Genomic DNA, 14,626 nt, shown 5'->3' on the forward strand with positions numbered 1-14,626 from the left:
AGGTTGTGATAAACCACAGTAGTCTACAACGTTCAATCACTAACCAAGTCTTTCTATTCAACTATTACATAACCCACCCTATTTGTTTTTAATTCCATGACTCCTTCATTACCTCTAAAATTATCACACATTTGATCTTATCTGTCTTTGAACTCCATCCAACGATTACGCCACCCACCCTTTAGGCTTCCTTCATTCTAATACCTAATAACCTCTGACCTTTCCTTGCATAATAATAATAATATATATATATATATATATATATATATATATAACCTTTTGTCATTCCAATCCTTTACATTCACTTACGCCAATTGTTCCACACTATTGATTACCCTAATGCTAAAATTCTAATACGTATTTGGTTGTATGAGAAACCACGAAATATGATGAATTCATATTATTTTGCATCAATATTTGTTCTGTCTATATTTAAATCTTCCATAATGCTCAGGCCAGTTGCTGAATTATAGTAATATAATTACTTAAAATGTAGTCTAGATACAAATTTTTTATAACATCAAGCCTTTAAGTTTATTTTTTTATTTTGATATCTCTTCCCAATTAGTTCTTATTATAGGGTGTTTTTGAGATGCAGAAGTCATCATCGATTTCTAATTACAATAGATCCTGAAAGTAATTATGGTATAGCAACCGATTTCGATTACGTTTAATTTTGGTTGAGCCCTTTTATTAACCTACTCAACAGACAACGTCATTTCTTTGTACTGTTATGATCACTAAAGCACATGATAGACTAGCTAAAATGTTGTTTGCTTAGGTAGCATTCGGTGATCCATCCTTCTCCCCATATATGTATGCACTCAAATCCCACTATTAACTTTTGTTTTGCTGCGCCTTTATACAACTTGACTCTAAATTTACCTATATAACTGCTCGCATATACTTATTTTCCTATCCGCTTCAAATTCTCTCTATGTGCTTATAGAGTTGTGAGCTGTGCTATCCGCTAATAAACTGTAGTTGCCGCTTCTCTTTGCCTTCTGATTTTACACACCGTTGAGATTTATGTTATAATGGTTATTGAGGTGAACGATTAGAGAAGCAAAGCCACTACAATGGTACACTTGTCAATTTACAGTCATAATCACGTCAACACAAAAAGGCAGCCCAAATTAAAAAACTAGTGATACGATATTATTGAAACGGATGTGATTCATAGTTTTATTTCAAGTGAACATTCATAATAAGTTTTTATTAATGTGAAGCATGAGATACATACAAAATGCACAATCATAAACGAAACAAGTATGCAGAAACAAGTCAAAAGGACTTTTTAACTGACAGTGCACTCTTTTCTGTGACCACATGATATTATCTTTTATTTGAGAATACCGGCGTTAAAAATCGATATGTCTGAATATTACATTATAGGAATTAACTTACCTAATACATAACTCTGATATTACAGTTCTGTTTGTACTCCCTAAAACAGTCTATCTTAATGTGATGTGTTTACTGGTAGTGTTGTCTTATTATCTAACAATTTTGATGACTGAAGTAAATCAACACTGAATGGCAACTGATGTGTTGTTATAATATTTGGTGTGACTTCATTAAATGTTGTTGTATCCTGTTGTTGTGGTGTTATTATTAAACAATTTAACATTTCATTTTTACTATAATTAATATCAGTTGGTTTTCTTATAGAAGAACAATTTCTCCCAGTGTTTAAATGATTATTACAAAATAAAAGTTTATTTGAATTTAAACATGATGCAGAATCTGTTCTTGTATTATCTTCCATGGAATACGGACAATCACAAAAACTAATACAGGATTCGTTGACACTGTTTTGTTGATGATTTAATTGTTGTTGTTGTCGTGGAAGTGATTGTTGTTGATGACATAAATAATGATGATCTAATTTTGATAAGGATGAAAAATGTTTAATAGAATAGAATGATAAATGTTTCTCAAATTGACGATATTTCGCTTAACGCATTAAAATTACTTCAATAACCATAGAAAACCACAAATTAGTAAACAGCTGTGTCATCTTAGTATGGGGTATCTCAGCACTTTAGATTTAGGCCTTTCCTGGATTCAGACCAAAAACAACTAGGATTCACAATGAATTCCTTAATTTTAGACCAGTGGATCGACGTCCACGTTTTCATATCCTTAACTTGATTAGACTGATGATAATGAGGAACCAAGAGCCACCTCACACTAAATAAAATCAAACTTCTTTGGCCACAGCTCACTGGATGTTTAGAAACCATACAAATCTAGTCACGGATATTTACCTAGATAACGTCAGATGGTGATATAAACTTCGAAGTTACAAATGTTTTAAACTGTAAAAAAATTAAGGGGAAATTTAGTACGATATTTGAAACTTGTGTTTAGGTATGTACGTGAATAGTTTAAAGATAATTTTTTCCTATTGACTTCCTGTAAGCACAAATCTCACTCACTGGCATCGACTATTTGCAGCAGTATGGGATAAAAACTATAAAGACTGTCAGATAAAAGAAAATCTTATAAGTTCTTTTTAGAATGCCTTAAACATGATAGTTAACACACAACTGAATAGCTTCAAAGTAAATCTATGTATCAAAGTATACACATTCAAGTGATATATTTTATAGCATAAATGAATAAACCTCAAATAAAACGAAAGAAAATATTCAATAAAAAGTAGATAAGACCAGAACGCATGAGATACTTATTTTCTAACAGAAAAAAAAACAAAAGAATAGAATAAATGAACCATAAAGTGTTGTTTTTTTGTTATACATCATATTTGTTATATGTAACTCCTACAACTTTAATATTTCACAAGAAATATAAACATTTGAAAGGTAAACATATAGGGGTCAAACAGGGTGAATTTATGAACATCTTTAACCTCAAAATATTTTACTACCATTGTAACAAAAGTATTGTTTATCAATATGTGCATGCATGTTTGTACGAAGATGAATCCTTTGGAACTAGGTTTTACTTATACATAATAAAATACATTTATTAGGTGTACTCCACAAACTAAGTCGCATAAAAGCTACATTTGTCCTCAATTTTTATTCTGGGGAGATATTTGATGAAATGGTTTGTTACTGTTGTTGTTTCTGATAACGCCAGCCGATTGTGTTTAAGAACAAACAAAATATGAAAACAGTCAAACTGAGAACAAAAAATTTCTCAATTAAAAAAATCTGTTGTACAAATGCCGGAAAATGTCTACTTTTGAAATGCTGACTGAAAAATAATTTCAACTTTTATTAAAAGGGAAATGTTTAGAAAACTTTCAGTTTTAGAATTTTTATGTTTTACAAACAATATATGATTAAATAAGTCATTTGACAAAGAACAAAATAAAGAGAATACAGCGAAGAAACTTTTCGACGAAATCATTTACTTAAGCAATACATTCGTATTTATAGTAGTACGGTAAATATATGTCTGCAGAAGGATTGAAAAAGATTGCAACATAAAAAGTTATTCGAGACTCAAACTATGAGATAAGGTTGCTTAATAATCAGGCGGTTAGAGGAGAATATAATGATGAAAATTATTTACGGGCCAGAATTATGAAAGACAATTCTCCGCTTGACAGATGTGAAAAAATGAAAAACTCACTTGATATTTGTAGTCCCGAATCACTTTATAATGCAATACTTTCCGTCCTTCTATAGACATACGTTTAACGTACAGCTTGAGTAAATGATTTCACAGAAACGAAAATTTTCTTCTCTGAGTTCTCTTTATTTCTGTTAAAAGACACAATGAGTTATTTAAATTACCTGAGAGACAGATCGGAAAAAGGACACCTCATCAATATACCATAGGAAGGAGATCTCAGTAAGTGTGACAACTACAGAGGCATCATGCTACTATCCGTATCATGAAAAGTTTTCAACAGAGTGTTACTGAACTAGATGAAAGATTCAGTAGACGTCAAAGACGGTTCTACTGCACTCAGTTGAAACTTGAACAACTACTACAACCATCATCAAAAACGTATAGTTATTTCTAGGCAACTGTTTACGTAAGAAACTGAATGTCCATTGACCGGATACCATGAGCAACAGCTTACTGTGAGAGAAAACAAAACAACTTGAAGCTGAAGAGTAAACTAAGGAATTACTCTAGAGATGGATAGGATATACATTACAAAAATCATCAAACTGCATCACGAATCAAGCTCTAACTTGGAATCTCAAAGAAAAAATGGAAAGAGAAAGAATAAAGAACACATGTCACCAGGCATTGGAGGTGGACATCAAAAGAATAAATTGTGACTGGAAACATTTAGGAAGGAGGGTCTAGGACATAGTTTGATGGAGAATCCTGGTGGGTGACCTATGCTCCTTCAGGAGGGGTAACAGGCATAAGTAAGTAAGTAGGCAATAGCAGTTTAACTTCCAAATAGACTCTAGGCAAAATCCTCATACATTTTTTTCTTGAAAGAACTCTACATGAATTTGGAAATAAACTACTTTTAAAAATCAAAACAAAGGTCACTTCTGTATTTTCAAGAACGCAGTTGAGATTGAACTTTATTTTCACTAAACGAACAAACTTTGATTACTGTTTCCAGATGTAACACCGATCAGAAGTTGAATGCCTTTGAAAAGAAGGTTGAGAAGATTGGACTGAAGAAAACAGAAAGGGAGGCATAAAGGAATTGAGAATCGGAAGAATCATGAAGGATATAGAGGACAACTGATGGAAGATGTGCAAATAAAGTATTCAGTGTATAGTTATCATAATTTACTAAGACATTCTGTAATTTTGCACTAAACAATAAATTGGTTATTGTCACCAAGTTTTCATTCATCACATACTTACCACTGTGGTAGAACTTTATTATTCGCTTTAAAGATGAAACTGTTTTACAGAAACCCTGCTCTGATATATTTTAAATGTCATTCTAAACTGACAGGAGTGGCTTTATCAGAAGTAAATAGATCAAAATTACATGGGTTAAAAACGACTAGCATTAGAAATGTAGCCATTATTTGAATACGTGAGCTGACGAATGCAAATTTGTATAAAACGCTTTGTAAATGAATATGGAAACTTATTTTTAAGGATTATATATCATTAAAGTTATTTAAAACAACCCACCGAGTTCAAGTGATTTACGCAGATAAAAACTAAGTCTATTGGGAGTGGTGTATTATTTCGTAAAAGAAAAGGGATATTATCGTAACAGCAATCAAAATGTCAGATGAATAGTACTTACTTGTGTTTGCATGTGACTGTTCACCATCACATTCAGTGGCAGAATGCTCAGATGCATCCATGCAGTTAAAACCATCCATATCGAGTTGGACAACTTTGTTGTCCCATTTTGGTAATGTCACTGAAGATCCCAGTAAAGTAGGTAAATTATATGTCATATATTGTGATGATTCATTTGGACAAATATTGAAATTATGTCGGCAATTCTCACCAAAACATTTTGCACATGGCTTATTCTGTAAACAATAATTACACTAAAAATCTTTGAACTGTAAATATGTAATGGAGTTTATGTATAAGATGAAGAAAATAAAGTGTAATTTAATTAGAAAAGTAAACACTTAATCTTATTCAACATAAAAAGAAAGTGTTTGGTCATCTAATTTTTAATGACTCCAAATTGAAGTGATATATTTTAGTAGTTTTTTTTATCAAAGGTATGATAGTTCTAGTTCAATACCGTGGATATGTTTAGGTACATATGTTTTGAATTTGTTAATATCAATAACTACTTAGCTAAGCGACAGAGTATTTAAAAAGCATTAGTTGTCTGCAGGATGTAACTCTTTAAACTTTTATGCCCACGATGTTTGCTGAATTGGTGTTTAAGATATACCACTTGAGGAAGAAAACATAATATTACGACTACATTTATGGATTCATAAATGTCTCCGAAGGTAACTCATCAAAACATACCTAAATGATATTTTATTACCGTAACATGCATATAAGAATATTACTCTCTATTAAAGATGCAAATGCTATTGAAGATAACACTGTTGAATTTGGTTAAGTGATTAGTTGAATTAGCTGACTTGCTGTCATGTCACATATTATTCTACATGTATTATGTTCTGTGTTTTAGCAGGAAGCGATGAATAGTCATTCGGAGAACGAAACTCGAACAGAACTGATAGAGATTTGAACGTAATCAAGACATTAATGGTGTATAAAATAAGACCGTATCATTTTTTATTACTGCTCCTTTAAAGCAGGCTTAATTTACTGGACATTGGATTTCAAAACCTAAACTTGTATCAAGCGAAAATTATGATGACAGTGAAATCTAGTCACTATTGGATTTACAGGTTGTAATGAAATGTTTCGCTTTCATTAAAGCGAAGAGTTAACAAAAACGAAAATAATTATCAACTTTTTACGTAAATCTGTTACCAGTACATAAAACACAGTTTCTCATATCTCTAGGAGATTTTTTATTATTCGTATATCTTCATGTTAGCTACAAGCTCAACCACCGATAAATAAAGATGTTATGGTTTCAGTAAAATGGTGAAATGCTTTCCTGAAATCAGATATTTTCAGTCATTTATCATATAACCGATATTCTTGTCATAAACATTCCTTAATCCATTACACCTCTCCCAGTCAACGCTATTATTTAAACAAGTAACTATAATCCACAAAAAGTGAACTTCTGTAACATTCTTCTAAACTTGTTCACCATTTCCGTTTAATAAAATAAGGCAAAATAACTAGTAAAATAAAACCATCTACCCTAAACTAAAAGAAAAATGAACATTTAACTGTTATAACGGTAAGCAGAAAACCTACATAATATTATGCCCCCAAATGCCCTGGTACGGCCGAGAGTGGGGAGAGTCCGCTCTCCCTCTCGAAATGCTCTCACATGGCCAGCGAATATATAGCCTCTGTCAGGGAAGTCCTACTCATTGCCTTCTCACGGCGTTACTGTTGTTTACGAAATTGAGAGGACGAAAAGCGAATGTCCGGCGCTTCAACCGGGTTGGTGGACAAGGCGAGTCCACCTAGGGGAGTTGGAAAACCCTGATTCAAAACCAATGGTGCACATGGGTTCCAGTATCCTGAGGGAACGAATGGCGTATGAATCAATCGTTGGTCACCGGCTACCATGGGAATGCATCTCCTCACGATGCTCCACTGTCTTGTGGACTAGACCTTCAGGTCGAAGGCTCTGGGTGTGGCCCCCTAAGAAAACCACCTGCTTCAGTTCGGGCACCTGGGCAGTATCACAGCCCTCACACAAATCAAATGAGATTTGTGAGGCGCATATGTATCTGGTGCTTCCTTGTACCAATATTTATGTGTTTAAATAAATAAACAAATAAACATTATATATATATATATATATATATAATTAGGAATAATTATATAAGAATTATATTTGATGAATAGTGGTCTATAGTATAGTATAAGTTAACACTAAAATTAGTCTTCATGGTAAAGGAGGATCCTAAACATTTTTATGCAGTTTATATATCCAAGCTTACTGATCTTGTCATGATCACCAATGATAAATCTCTTTATGAATAAACGAGCACAGTGAGTTCATTAAAAGCCATAAATAAATTATTTATACTGCATTTTTTTCTTATACTAACTTCTGAAACTTTGTCAATTTTTTCTGTTTCTACTGAACTAAACATATTTCTTTCGTATTGTGTAATTGTTTATTTATTTAAAAACCCTTCAACATTTAAAATTACAATTCGTCTAGCTGTGAGGCATTTAAAGATAACCAACTTACACTGGTAATTGGTAAACCAGTAATTATACATTTACTTGAAATCGGGACTCCATCTTGTTGATGAGAATCACACAGATAAACTGAACTCATTGTGGGTTTTTTCTGTAGAATATCAGTTGGTACTAAATCACTGTAATTTCTATATGAGATAGTATTGAGTTTTGGCAGACGTTTACTGGAACTTCCACTATCTGTATTACAATTAATATATGAAGATGTAGGTAAAGTTGTATGAGTAGCCAATTTCGGTGATTCACATGATTTAGAATTAGTAGATTTATTTACGAGAGTGGAACAACAGCAACAGCATTCAGAATAGCAAGAATCCGAATTGTTTGGATGTGAAACACAAATATTTAAAAGGAAGATAGATAGAAATGCAAGCAATAGACCAGATACAATTAGATCCAATAGTTCAGCTAGGTAAAGAAAAGTTGGATAATATGATTAGAGTTCCGAGTCTAATAAGTTAAAATAATATGTCAAAAGATATAAAAAATTAAAATAAAAATAAATTGAGGAATGAAATGACGAATCATTTACTGCATGATATTTATTTTCAGACGAATTAAACAATCGATAATGGGACGAACAATAAAAGCGATTTTCATCACGATAATGCTAATCACTTTCTCTTTAGTAAAAAGCAGTCTAAAACGATCCCTCACATGTTGAAAATAAGATGAATCAAACGGACATAGTCATTTTTGCAGCGGTTTAAAAAATTGGTTATAATTTATTCCTAATGTTCCATAATTAAGAAATCGAATACATGAAAATATTTCTTAAACCAGGTCAAAGCAGCTTTTTTCAACTTTAAAATATTCCCACTTTTTTCTGCATTTAAAATCTATTATACCAAAAAGTTACAGAAAACGTGTGTCATGTATCCGGTTTTCAAGAAAACCATAACATTTTTAAAGTGGTAAATGGTTAAGTACTATTGTCATAATGACATTACAAAATGACATAATTACTTTATGAAGATGGTCTACGTGATTAACTGTCATCAGATGAATATTTGTTGTGGTGCTCCTTAGTTTTTTTTATTCAAACTACTTAAAAGAGAATGCAAATCGAACTCCGTCTATTTTAGAATGGTTAAAGAATATATAAAAACGCTTTCATGATTTTAGCCTAAATAAGACTCGTTGAAAAGTAATTCGAACCACCTAATAATCCATTACGAAGAACAGGAATATATATTCTGTTTAAGAGTTTTTCATGTTGACTCGATGATTACTGTTCAGTAGAACAGATTATATATATGCCAATCGTAAGCAGAAATGATAAATAGACAGTAGATTTTAAATTCACGTAATACTTGTGAAGAAGAGACAAAAATAGATTGTAATCCCTAACCAAGTTATTTAATTTAACAAAGTTAATTTTAGATACAGTCAATGAATGAATGATTAAAGAAGCAATAAGAGTGTACAATCGTATCAACACCCACGTGCACACATGCAAAACAGATACAAACAGTCACATAGACATGAAAATGGAAACAAAAAATATTGGACAATTGAAATAGAAGTGAGTATCAAGACAATATAATGATAAATTAAATGAAGAAATACAATAAATAATTACACTTACCTATTGGACTATAAATTGCCTGTACTGATTCCAAACGTATAAGACGATTTTTGTCCCTTGTCAGTTGTATTGTAACACTGACTAATCTATTGTTCGTTTATTTTTAATTATTCATTCATATAATTTGTAGTTGATTTTTGAGAATAACATTGTTGAATTATATAATAGTTAATTTTTCATTTATTAGTAATCGGAGTAAATACACATACACATATACACGTACACAATTTGTCCATATATACGCGAATATATGAATTGAACACAATACAATATAAAAAAGAAGAGATCACCAAAAGTAAAATGTGAAAAATAACATAAGGTAATAGTAAGTGGAGGGAAAAAATTGGTGTTAATCGAAAATAATTTTTTACTCTAACCAAAGATATATAGCCAAATATAAAAACAATAGAAAATTACTAATGATAATAGTAATCTCTATTGCTCCAGATATATTCATCAAAGATTTTTTATGTTTTTAATTTTTACTGCGGTTTATGTTGCTGTGTATATCATCTTAACGAAGGGGGAACGTGACCAGTTTAAACAAAAAAGTAGATAATCTCGTCTAGAGAATGATTTACTTACATAACTTCAGAAGAACTACTTATGTTGAATTACGAAACCTTAGTAGAAACACTTGGAATGAAAGGTTATCACAAGTAAAGTAAAAATAAAAGATGAATGAAAATAGTCAGAAGTAATGTTAGAAATGTATTGTATGGACGTCTGTTAGCTATATGCACTTTCAATGTTGTTACAATTTATATTGTTGTAGAGCGTAAGATATTCACAATAAAACTATCTACTACCATTATATCAGCTATACAGTTAAATATTTAATAATTACTTCCTAAAATTTGCATCTATTTACTGTATACTTGCATTGCATTTCCGAACTATGCCAATAAATTTTCTTCTGCCCAAATAAGTATTTTAGGTGGTAGTTTTCAATACCAATGGGGTTTTTCTAAAGACCCTATATTTTTAAAATTAGTACCGAATAGTCGTTTTGTCTTGGATTCTAGCCTAAGATAAGATGGTTATACATTTTTGAAGAGTCTTTAACGATAAATAAACAGTTGTTCTTCACCTCTACTCACAACTCGTTGAAAACTAACTACGTAATTTCTCATTCCGGCTTCCAAAAGTGATCGCTAAAAGGATTCTCAAGCTATTATCCAAGTGTTATGGTAGCGTTCTAAGTGTGTAATTGTTTTAGTAATCTATCACGGGGAAGGAACGACTGAACAGATTTTAACTAGTGATCTTCTCACTGGAGTAAACGTTTATTTAGTCGTATTTCTTACAGCTGTTATTCATATGTTTACTGTAAGCTCATTAATAATAGATATACCCTTATTCATGATTTTATCACAAAACAGAGAGGTTTTAGATTTTTTATTGTCTTGATATCACGAAGAAATAGTCACATTTATCATTCACATGCAGTAATTATAGACATCACTAATTAGATAAAAGTTAACAGACTTGAATAAGACTACCAAATTTTGGCCTTTGATTCTCGTTAAACAATCAGTTTGATGAATTGAAACTATCCCTAATATATAAACACCAAAATTAATACGAATACTGTCGGTCACTCTGATATAAGGAAATTTGAATCTATGCCGGAAATATCTCAAAAGAACCAAGATATACATTATAGTATAATGATAGTGTAATGATTTCCCAATTAATGTTTATTTTATTGAAGTTGAAAATGAATGAATACTTTCGACCAAACTTTAAACATTCGTGACTTTTGGAACTTCACTGTCTTGCTCTGAAGTTTTACAACAATCGACTAGTTGTTTTCTCCACCAAAACGATTTCTTAACCTATATTTTACCCCACACGGACCAAAACAATATATTTTCGTATTACCCGTATATGTTTGTGCTTACTTCATTTTATTGTAGTATGAGTATAGATCGACAATCTTTGCTGCTTAGAAGTTAAACCCATTAAATCTTCTACGTGTACCTAGTGTTTTGAATATCTATAATTTAAAAGCTACTATTTCTTACCACTCCTGTATCTATCCGTCAAAAGAGCTATTACTTTGGGATACAATACACTAACCGTATCTCCATTCTGTTCTTAAGATCCACTTCTGAAGATATGAATACTTGATTGCATAAGGTAAACTATTCTAATGCTTTTGTACATTTGATGAGTTTACAAATCATTTTTTTATTTTGCGGATTCAGTCAAACGATGTGAGAAATATTTGTCATATATGTCTTAAAACTAAGAAAGCCATAATAGTTCATAACTTAAATTTTATATCGAAACAGGACTTACTTAACTCATTTAACCGCAATAATGTTAATTACATTTTGCTTAAACTCTTAAAATCTCTTTTTCTCTAGTATAGTTCTAATCCTTGTTTTCATTTTATTTCTTTATCACATTATATTATTTCACTTTTGTTACATTATTCAGTTTGGTAACTTAAATTCATATGATCTCTTAATTAAAAACTTCATATGATGATTAATAAAATAATGCAATTATAGAGGTGTCATCTTTTGAAAATATTTTTTTTATGGATGTTGCTACTATTCTGCTTGTTGCTATTTTTGAGGAAATACGATTATTATACACGAGTGAACATTTTGAGGAAAATCATTTAAAATAAATGTATACAGATGTAAAAAGGTGAACAGAATCAGTAGTTTACAAAGCCTATATTTACTTAAACTAACAACATATAAGTAAGTTGAATCAAGAAGAAACGACAATTCATGCAGAATAATATGAATTCATTTTATTTCGAAGTTTCTCATTGGTTGCTTACAACTGTATTCATTGTAAAGTGTAACAGTGAGATATGATACTACAGAGTAATCGACAATGATGACGAGAAGAATTAGAGTAACAAAGGTTGTCCGTAACCAAAAGCGGGGCTTTTCTTTGATTTGCTGAAGCAGTAACAATTGAAAAGCTAGACCAGATTTATATGTCCAGAAAGGCACAGAAATTAATTTATCATTACCTTGGTAAATTCACAATTTTGAATATCACCTGAACTTATTACTATTATTTTGAAATTTCGTGTCTATTTACCCAAACGATACACACTTAAGTAACTGTTATTTCATGTACGCTAGAGCTTTCCTTTCATTTACTTGTATTTTCATTAATTCACTTATCCAAATTTATTTAGACTCTTTAAATCTTATGTAAATGTTACATAACCCATATTATCAATTTCGAATTCTAAACAATCACAACCTCATGGTTTTGTCTTCTATATTTATTTATAAATAAATTGAAACCGATCCAAGCTCCTCAAATCTTCTACAAATACCACACACATTCCATATAATTACTGCCTCACGTCTTATCTTTCTTAAATTCGATATTACAATGATCTCACATTTGCTGATATATATATATATATATATATATATATATATACATATATATATAACCTTGTCGATGTAATTCTTTCCGTCATTGATGTCGATTACTAGATATTATCATATCTCACTGTTACACCTTACAACGAATACAGTTATAAGTAACCAATGGGAAACCCCGAAATAAAATGAATTCATATTATTCTGCCTCCAATGTTGTTTTGGTTCAAATAAAATTTACAAATGAAACCAATTGTATGGTCTAAGTAATAGTTTTACAAAAATAAACTGATATTTATATTTGTCAACAAAATCGACTGGAATACTTATATAATCAAGCTGAAAAACTTTAAAGATTTTCAGTTTAGAAATTAATTCCAGAAATGAATATGGTTTATTATTGTTATTATATAATAATGTTTATTTGCTACATGAATCAAAGTGAGCAAGTTACTACTGAACTTTTCTAAAAAAAATTATTATTATTAATTCTTTAAAGCTTTGATAAGCTTAACTTTTAAATTTCAGTTCAATAAAAAAAAAACGTTTAAAACATCACAAATAATAAATAATTGAATACAGATAATTTACTCACCCTTCTTCGGTGCTAGATTTTATCACCCGTGTATGAAAAACAAAATAAGAAAAGAGAGGTGAACACAAAATGTATAATTCAGGTAAATAACTTAAAAAATGAAGGAAATATTTATAAAAGTGGGAAAATACAATTGAATTTTCAGAAAAGAACACACCTAACAACATTATTTTAGAAAAAAATCTCGAAAACAAAACAAATTCGGTCAGGCATTTAGAAATATAACAATCAAAAATTTAATTCTGTATGGGAACACACAAATTGTCAGCATGCTAATAAAAGTATTTTCGCTAAAACCAAAGTCCATAAGATATGAATAAATCTTTTGAAATAATTTTCACTTATTTAATTTGTAGATTTGCTGTTTTTTATGCAAAATAAACCGTAGTTTAATATATAGTCAAGTTATGAATACATCACATTACCAGTGTATGATATCCATTATTGCGGATAACTGAAAATATTTGCCAGAGTCATCAGCCTCATTAAACATCCGATGAAAGTATAAATTAAAATTGACAAACAAGTACTTTAGAATGTAATTTAATCTCATCACCTACGAGGGCGAAATTGGAAGTAAGTTTGTTTAACTAATTTAAAAGATCTCCGAAAAATCACTACGAATTTTTTTAGTCTATCTCAATACATATAGCTAAAAACCAAAAAAACTATCGTTTATAGAGAGTACGAGGTGATTGTCAGGTGATTGTTCCGGTTACTATAAGGAAGCTAGACACCACTAATTATTTAATGAAATGAATTTTTCGGAGATCTTTGCATATATTAGTAAAGTAACCAAATGTTTGATGCACTGGCTTAAACTCCAAAAAGATGTTACCAATTCCTTCACTTCTGAGAGTATATTTTTATCATTTTGCCTAACAATAACACTATCGCAATACGAATATGACTACAGATCAACAGCCTTTCTTGAAATGATAATCTCAAAAAACAAATATTTTATGTGGTCGCCTACCTGATTAAGCTATCTGGTTTAGTATTTAAACTAGCCCGCTTAATTGGGACAGTTTCAATTAGTTCACGATTATCCAAAACTAATTTAGAAAAGACCGTTCTTAATTGTTTGAACTGCGAATCGGTAGCTAGTAGAACAGCTTGAAGTCTGGTTATATCTTCACCAGCAACAATTAACTGTGATTGTTCTAACTGATTTTTCCAACTAGTATCGTTGTATACTAAATTATTGTTAGTTTGCTTGCATTGATGTGTCTTACGTTGTAAATCAAGCATTGTGACATCAGAAAACAGGTCGTTGTGTAATGACTGATTAGCGAGATGATCCAATTCATCGACAACGTTTAAAAA

The 14,626-nt window shown here is 30.7% G+C and overlaps 1 protein-coding gene across 1 annotated transcript in view; it reads right to left on the bottom strand.

Moving 5' to 3' along the window:
- Positions 1-1,462: 1,462 nt before the first annotated feature.
- Positions 1,463-14,626, bottom strand: part of Smp_153910 (hypothetical protein) — a gene marked incomplete at both ends in the record, with an annotated part of 20,815 nt that continues 7,651 nt past the window's right edge. Inside the window, 4 exons of the mRNA XM_018796928.1 lie at positions 1,463-1,884; positions 5,216-5,450; positions 7,742-7,880; positions 14,277-14,626. The exon at positions 14,277-14,626 is cut by the window's right edge and continues 393 nt beyond it. Coding sequence (XP_018652021.1) covers positions 1,463-1,884; positions 5,216-5,450; positions 7,742-7,880; positions 14,277-14,626 — 1,146 coding nt within the window. The remainder of the gene's footprint in view (positions 1,885-5,215; positions 5,451-7,741; positions 7,881-14,276) is intronic.

This window comes from Schistosoma mansoni, chromosome 4, assembly GCF_000237925.1.
Source record: "Schistosoma mansoni strain Puerto Rico chromosome 4, complete genome".
NCBI classification, from domain to species: Eukaryota; Metazoa; Platyhelminthes; class Trematoda; order Strigeidida; family Schistosomatidae; genus Schistosoma; species Schistosoma mansoni.